Below are 8,570 nucleotides of genomic sequence, written 5' to 3'. Positions count from 1 at the left end.
CAACAGCAGTGAAAGGCTCGGGTCTACATCCATCCAGAATGGATGTTTAGCAAGAACAGATTCAACCACAAACGTCCTTTTGATTACGTCCACAACCAACAATTCCCAATTTTCAAAATAAAAGCAATAAAAGAAGGGAAGTGGTGTTTTCTTGGCTTTGGTGAAACAAAGGAGTCAGACTGGAAGAGAAATACCAGTCGACAGGAACTGGAGAGAATTAGAGGAAAAGCAGCGAACGAGAGAAGAAGTAAGTCAATATATTCACAGCAAAAAGCCAATAGAATAAAATACGTGGGTCGATATCTGAAGGAAATCTTCTCAGGGTGTATTTACAAGGTGCACGAGGTTATTAGAGTGTGTTTTTGACATGAAGCACGTCTGACGGGTGAGAGTGCAGCATCTGCACACTCATAAAAACGCTTAGACAGAATGGAAAAGAGGTCTAATTTAGTGAGAAAACTGAATTAGCAGAAAAACACGAGGCCTCTCCCTGCACGCACACACATGGATACAAACTCTTTGTCTGCCACTCCTCTCCAGTTAGCCAAAACAACTGCAGCTCTGCTTTTTATGGCAACATTAAGGCTCAAATCACAAGCTCTATAGTAGCAACGGTACGTTCTGAAACCTCTTTAGCTCGTGTATGCAATCAGGAGTGAGTCACAGGTGAAGCAGACACTCGCATTACGCCGCAGCACATACATCTACACTCTGTGGGCCTTTCAGACTCAAACGTAAGGAGGCAAGACGGGCGACTGAGGACGACTTGGGTGACTGATCCCGCCTTTACGGATGCTGAGCGTCAGGAAGAAGAAGGCTCTGCAGATGCACAAAACAAGTGCCATAACACCTCAAAATAAGCGTTATTTAGAGGACGTCTTGTTCGCAGTGTAGATTTAAGGCGCTAACATAAGTTCTGTAATGCTATTATGAAGAAAGTGCGAGAAAGGAGAGCAAATCAGGAGACTGAGCTACATGTAAATGTCTAAATACCAAGAGGATAAAGCCCACACATGGAAAACAGCCTGTGGCCACATGCTGCTTATATATATGTTCCCATTCACCCAACACAGCTGCCTTTATACTGTAGCTCCCAGATCCGCTATGGATTTTTCATAAAGCCTTTATGGGTTTGATGCAGATGACCCTTTTTACTGCCTCCAAATACTGTGGAGATATATGAAGCCTATTTGGCTGGAGGCAGGTCAGGAGGCAGTGGAGCATCAATAATTCAGATATCCCTCCATGTATGTGTGTGTGTGTGAGTGAGAGATCATGTGTGTGTGTGTGAGTGAGAGATCATGTGTGTGTGTGACCAAACAACACCTGCAGCACCAGAGTGATTATTTTCATATTTCAACCTCCATTTATTTGAACCAAAAAAGAGATCAGGGTTAATTCCACTAAACTTAAATACAAAAATAAGGGACTCAAATTGAAATCAATATATGAATACAATTTTACATTTACATCCAGTGCTGTGGAGCAGGATGGCAGCATTGTGAGAATGACAATACTCTTGTTATGGCAAAAGGGGAGCTTGGACAAGCCAAATGCTTCATTTAGGCAACTGCGTAGCCACCAGAGGTCTATGGATCAGTGGATCTGGTTTATGGTCAGTCCCGGACTTAAAGCTAACAGTAAAAAAATAGAAGGGAGACTTTTCGAGAGCCATCCCAGATCCTATTTTTCATCTCTCCCCCACACACATCTCTACCTCTCCCGGTCTCACCGTCTGGTCTGCCGCAGCAGGCGCCAAATCCATTATCCCGAGAAATTAAAGAGAAAACCAAACCGAGCCGTGTGCGCAATGTGCGGTTTGTAAAGGTGATTTCGCTGTTCGGGGTAAATGGGTTTTGGAGTAGTGGTGAGTCCCACTCGCACAGAATCTAATCTGAAGGGGCGTTGTCTGTGTATATGGCCGCGATCTCTCAGTTTTCAAACAATCTGCGATTTGAATGGAAATTCCACAAAGCGCCTCCATGTGGTCCAGGCGCGTCCCAGGGTCCATCCGCAACAACCAGACAGTCCAAAACCAACAGGTCCTTGCATGTGTGTGCGTCTGTGTGCTTGTGTGCGAGTACGGTTGGCTGTGCGCAACACTGTGCGTCCGTGTGCGCGCGCTGGCGAGAAGAGGCAGCAGGGGGAGAAAAGGGGGGGAGGAGGAGAGGATATCAAACGGAATCCCTGATCACTCCTTGCCCCCGTTAACCAAAGACAGCTCTTTGAGAATTCCACTGGCGTCCACTCGCCTCCTCTCCCGGATCATGTCCTCCAGGCTGCGAAAGACCAGAGTGTGCACCCCGCTGCCGGACAGATGCACTTTGAGGAAATACTGCTGCTCCGCCGAGTGCGCCTCTCCCCCGGCTTTGAACTCCCTTTTCCCAAAGCGGCACCAGGCTGCGAAACTTTCCGAGTTGGTCCAGCATATCTCCTCGCTGCTCAGGCCCAGGTGTCCCGCTGCGTTCTGCATCACGAGGTCAGGAGGAAGCGGCCGGTACCGGTACCGGTTGTTGACTATCCTCCCGTGGCGCCCGCTGCTGATCTCAAGCAGGCTGTCCTTGCGGATCTCGCCCTTGTGCAGATGAATGACCGTGTCATCCTGCTCGTAGATGGCCCAGTGGGGGGCTTGCGCCGTGGCCACCAGCTCCAGCAGGTCCCCCGGTTTGCACATAGTCAGCAAAGTTTTGGCCGAGTACACGTTCAGGTCCTCGTTCTCCCGCAGCTTGGAGAAGATGCATTCCTGGGCGCAGAAGGCCGAGTACTCCACCTCGCTGACCGAGAAAGGTCCCTCTTCGGCCGGGCTGTGGTCCTTGGTGAAGCCGCAGTCGGACGGAGTGCGGTCGTCCACCTCCTCCTCTTCGTCAGAGAAGAAATAAGCGACGCCGACCCGAAGCTCGTCCTTCTCCAGCCCGGACGGATCCCCCGTGGGCAGTTCGCTGTAGTTGAGGTGGGTGATCCGATCCAGTTGATTTCCCATCAATGACCTGGCAGGGCAGAGGCATGGACTGCGGTGTCTGACAGGGAGATACACACACACAGAGAGAGAGAGAGAGAGAGAGAGATACACACAGTGAGGTGTCAATAGCGTTAAATACAGCTTTAACAAATAAGGATGCACATCCCTCTGCTCAATAGATAAGAGAGTAGGCTAAGAAAACACTCAACACTTCTGAGCAGTCACCTGTACAGAGCTCTCGCGTGGTATTGAGCTGAAAGAGTACACTAACACAATCAATGCTCTGCTGCCCCTTGCTCCCTCACACCCATTAATCAATCATTAATTCCAGTGGAATGTAAAAGAGTCTGCTGTTCCCATGCAGAAGAAACGAGGAAGGAAAAAGGAGAGAGAAATAATACAAGGCTGATTGAGGAGAGAGAAGGCGCTGTGGATGGATAAAAGCAAGTCCTGCGTCTTTACGCACGGCGCAAAATGACAAGAAACTGGAGAAAAAAGAGGATACCTGTGCGCTCCCCGGGCAGATGGTTAAATATCCTTATGTTCCATTAGTACAGAGGGCTTCACGGTCCTCTGCATCCCTTCTTCCTCTTCTTCTTTCCTCTTTCTTCTCACACTCGTGTGTCACTTTCCGCACCGCGCACTGGGCGCTCCGGCTGTCGTGCGTGCTAGTACCTCACTTCTTCAGCGCCAGCTCCTTTTAAGGACCAGGGAGAGCTCCGCCTCGGCCCGCGCGCTCCGCCTTCAGTGCGTTTTGACTGGAGCACAGTGGCTGGTCCATTAACAGCCGAGCCAATGGGAGACGTGGAGAAATGTGCCAGTCAGTGAGACGACCCAATCAGGTGCGCGCAGGGCGTCTGGCGGCGATAAGCGGCTGTTACCGTGGCGTGGTTTTTGTTGTCAGAGAGCTGAGGAATTCTCTACATGATCAGCGGAGTGTGTGTGTGTGTACGCAAGTTCAAGGCAACACGAGGAAGTGATAACAGCCTGCATATCTGAAGACGAGCATATGAGAGGAGCTCCGGTTTTTATGAGGCGCTATAAACATTTCTACTATCTAGAAAATACTCCAGAAGTGCATCCTTATCAAGAAACGAGTCCCCACCTTCCTGAATACAAGAGCATGCCTCTGCCCTCCAGCCCCCATGTGTATTTATTTCCATATGCCACAGTTTCTGCATCACTTGGTCGCTCATATCTGCCAGTGTGTTTTTGCCTGTAAAGGGAGGGGCTGCAGGCAGGTGTGTGTGTAAGGTAGGAGCAAAACAAAGGAGTCTACAGGGAGATTAATACACACTCTTTATTATATTACTTTGCATCGATGTTGTGTCTCGGAACAAAATATGACTGAAATGAAATGCAAATCAAATTTCAGCCTGTGTGGCTCACTTCTGCATGAATAATATATCGTACACTTGTATATTGGGCATGCCAGATAAACGTTAGTACACTAACAGTGTGCCATCCACGTCCTCTTTTCATCAGATAGCCACGCTGCCGTTCATATCACACCCCATGCCTTCCTCCACATGTGAAATATCTGCTCATTTTTTTCTTCTCTTCTTTATTTTTTTTTCTTTATCTGGCAGCATCCGGAGAGAGCTCCTCCGAGTATCTCTCTCTCCTTCCCCTCCTCTCCCAGATGGTTGGAGATTGCAGCTCTCCAGCTGCTGACACAGAACGGTCCCTGTTCTTTGTTTCCACTGGTGACAGGCGGAGCGGATGGTGGCTTTTTGCAGTAGGTGAGATATGATTGTGCAGGTTTACACGCTCTCCCACACACACACACAGACGTCCACGCAGCCACGAGAGTGTCCCCTCTATGTTTTTTTTTTTTTTTTGCACTTCCTTTAGAGAGCAGTAGTGCATGTATCTGATTGATCGCCTTATGTACAGTGGAGCTGCAAGAGTTGTGTGATTGGTTTATGATGTAGCGCAGACTTTTGTGTGTGTGTGTGTGTGCTCCCTCACGTAAAGTCAGACAGGAAGAGAAAAATACATACAAGATGGATTTTTTTTCTCCGCTGGCAGCCCTCTGGCCCACACACACACACACACACACACACACACACACACACTCTCAAGGTGTCATGAGACAGTCAGCAATGGCTTTGGCTACAGCTCCTCCGGGCATGTGGTCTTGCCACCTATAATCTACAATGAGCAGAAATGAGTTTCCTTTGTAGACGCCGCCTTTCCTGGACACACACATATACTGTATTTTCTCTCTTTCTTTTACACATACACATAAGCTAATCATATATGCAGCTGGTATAATAATAAGGCAGGGTGCAGACAGTGCTGGAATAACTACTGAGACAGGGTGATATTTCACAACCTCAATAATTGGATACGTCTCTATTCCCTAATTACTAACTAAATCATATACGCTGCAGCGCCATACCATGCAGATAAAACAGACACACACACACAAATTAACGCACCAACATATTCAAACATCAGTGTGTTTGAGTCTCACTTACTGACTGACATACGCACACACAAACACGCACAAAAACATGCATTTTTCTCGTGCACAAGCAGCTCCATAATATGTGTTGTGCTGTATCCTGCACGCAGCTATTTATCATATTTTCATGCACGGTGAAGAAGCTTTTGTTATATATATATATATATGCATTATAAAGGAAGTGTCTTTTGAGAAGTAACTGCACTACATCAACCCATAAACCCTCAAGGCGCAGGCGGTGTTTGTGTGCATGGAAATAAACAGCGAGGAGTGTATTTTTTCGTGTTCGAGCTGAGGTCAGCACGCAGAAGAGAACCGTGCCATGTCAACATTGTGCTGGTTGTGTTTCAGGATTCTATTCTCTAAATCACAGAATCATTATAAGACTTCTTTCTTGGTAGGAGAAAATACACTGTAAGCTTTTTTTTGTGATACACTATTGATCCTGGCGAGAAAAATAATCTTTTTGCTCGTGCGTCTCCAGGAAGGTCAGAGAGCAGGGTTAGCTACAGAGCAGTGTCAGGTGGGGAAAAAAAGAGCAGAATTATTAGAGGTGTAGCAGCTGGGTGTTCAGCACTAACCGGAGTAAATGGGCTGTTTTAAGACAGAGATCAGGTGTTTGATATGTGGTACGCCCAAAGATGTGGTTGGTGAAAAGCCATTAACAGCAAATGCAATGCAAACACGTAAACGAAGTCAAAAACACGCAAACTCTGAAAAACACTTTTAAGGGGCCCTAAGTAGAATGTATTCTTTGGGGAGAGGAGGTGGTAGGTGGTTTTCTTGGTGGGTTTAGCTCCTGGCACACCGGGGCTGACCCCACCGAATCCCCAATAATGGCCCTGGAGATCGGCACCGAAGCCCGGCGACAACCCTCTAACTCCTTCCCATCCCGACCACGTCTTTATTATCCTCCCTGTCAGCTTCCTGGGGCCTGTTCTACGAAGCGAGTTCAACACACACAGAGTCTGTTTTCTTGATCTGGCTTCACTTAACCTAACAAAGGCACTCGAGCTAAACGGTCACGTGACGCTGGTTATCAACTCCATAAGTCAACCCAGGGTTTCTATGAGCGAGTTCACACTAAAGGGCCGTTGTTTGCTCATCTCCAACATAACCTGCTCCAGAGCAGGAGTTAGTTCAGCATTGGTTACGATGGCGATCTAACCGGGTAAGAAGTGAACTACCATCGTAGTACTGAAAATTCGCAAATCCTGCTTCGTAGTATTCCCCCTGGTGTGAGCCACTCCGGCGTGATGGCTGGATATGCAGCATTTTTCTTTTGCATTTGTTTGCGTGTTTTGACTTTGCATTGTTTGCAGCAGATTTACTGTTAATGCATCTGTTCTGGCTATTTGCAGCATGTTTTTCATTTGCAGCAAGGTTCCATTTTTGGATTTGTAGCAGATTATTGTTTGCCTGTTTGAATTTGCGCATTTCTGAATTTCCAGCCTGTTTCTCCTGATGGAAATCTTCTGGGCCGTTGCAGCTCGCTTGCCCTTGTCGGCCACCTTGTAGTTCTGTCTCTTTTAAAGCAGCGCACTCTTTGTTCTCGCTTTGATAACCTCTCTGAAAGAGGAGGAATCTGAAACCATGTAGTTGGAATAAATACATGGCACCTTGAATAATAAATATTCTTGTGTACCATATTTCTCGGCCCAGCGTAGGAAACAGTTCTGTGAAACACGAGGTGAAGAGCCAAACACAAAACACAGCAGAAAAAACAAGCCCTGTGTCTATGAAGGCTGCAGCTGCACAACAATCACTACAATTACCTCCCCTGTCTGTGTGTCATGGTACATAATGACACCTAAGCTGCATGACCATTTTTCACACCAGTTGCATGTGTGTATGTACCTGGAATTAATTTTGCAATTATATTGCCCCTATGGAAATGTCCAACATATGGCATCCATGCCGTAGCCCTGACAGAACTCCAGGCTTTCAGTATAAATTGAATAAGGGAAAAAAAAATATGAAGGGCTGTTAATTCATCTTTATTATAACACACTGCAATGAAATATAGTGTTCTTTTGAAGTGTTAAAGTTATATGGAAAGAATCTGATGCTACTTGTGTTGGAAAACAATACCTGAATTATACCCTCCAGCATGCAGATGGCAGCCATCAACATCATCATCATATCTATAATCACAGTGAAGACTCTCCTTTAGGGTGTTATCTCGGACTGAGCATAGTCTTTATCGTGGTTGGAAAGGGGGAGCAATGAAGCTCAGTGTCTGCTTGGTTAAACCGCATAATAGGCAATTATTTTAGAAAAATCCACACTGGCATAAAACCAATGACTGATAATTATGTTATTTTTTGAAAAAGGTTTATTTAACCACAGTATTGTTGTTTTGCTGACAGCAATGATTTTTTCCCTTTCTTTTCCAAAAAACACCCTGCTTCAAACCCATATTCACACCTGGTAATTTGCCTTACTCAAGAGAAGAGCCCATTATAAATTGTTCAGGCTGTGGCAAGCTACTTGAAAACTGTAGTGAGCTAAGCTAACACCTACTTTACATGAAATGAGCCTTGACTGAACTGAAGCCTCCAGAGAAATGTAGCAAGCTAAGCAGCAACATGACAAAGGTAGCTACAACTTTGAAGCTTTGACTTACATTGAACCAACTTCATTCAAAGTCAGTGCTATACTTCATGAATTTTCTTTACAAGAACCACATTGTTCTAATGTTAGCAGCTATATTAACATACGATTTAAGCTAATTGTTTGACTAGCCAACTTGTTTTGTAGCGACATGCATGTTTTGTTGTACCCTCTTTTGGTCAATGTTAGGAACTACAAAAGCGATATTTGTTGAAGCTTGTCTTTTGCATCTTCCCTACACTTTATCTACTCAGTTTTCTCAGAACTGACAGTGAAAAAAATGTAGCTAGCTTGTGGGTTGGTGTTAACAAGTTGCTAGCTGATGTTTTTTCAGACTGTATTGTGATGGTTGCCTTGGTTAGCATTGGCTGTGTTAGCTTATTTAGGTAGCATCTGAATGTGCATCTTTCATCAGCAGAAAAAGTAGATATTTGATATTTAGGTGATAAAATACTACTATAATGAGAAATGTAGGTAAGCTAGTAATGCAGCTAGTTAAAGGGCTACCACTGCCGTATGTTTTGTTTC

The 8,570-nt window shown here is 45.7% G+C and overlaps 1 protein-coding gene across 1 annotated transcript; it reads right to left on the bottom strand.

Annotated features, from left to right (window-relative positions):
• Positions 1-1,371: 1,371 nt before the first annotated feature.
• On the bottom strand, positions 1,372-3,614 carry lratd1 (LRAT domain containing 1). The gene is made up of 2 exons (XM_069657350.1): positions 3,465-3,614; positions 1,372-3,017 (listed from the first exon to the last, which is right to left on the bottom strand). Exon 2 carries the CDS (start codon positions 2,978-2,980, stop codon positions 2,192-2,194), a length of 789 nt encoding a protein of 262 aa, XP_069513451.1. The 5' UTR covers positions 2,981-3,017; positions 3,465-3,614; the 3' UTR covers positions 1,372-2,191.
• Positions 3,615-8,570: the final 4,956 nt, after the last annotated feature.

Source organism: Semicossyphus pulcher, unplaced genomic scaffold (assembly GCF_022749685.1).
Source record: "Semicossyphus pulcher isolate SPU_LCO1_2020_fin unplaced genomic scaffold, fSemPul1.0.p SCAF_11, whole genome shotgun sequence".
Taxonomy (NCBI): Eukaryota; Metazoa; Chordata; class Actinopteri; order Labriformes; family Labridae; genus Semicossyphus; species Semicossyphus pulcher.
Note: the sequence above shows the minus strand (reverse complement) of the source record. Positions and strands in the feature narration are given on the sequence as shown.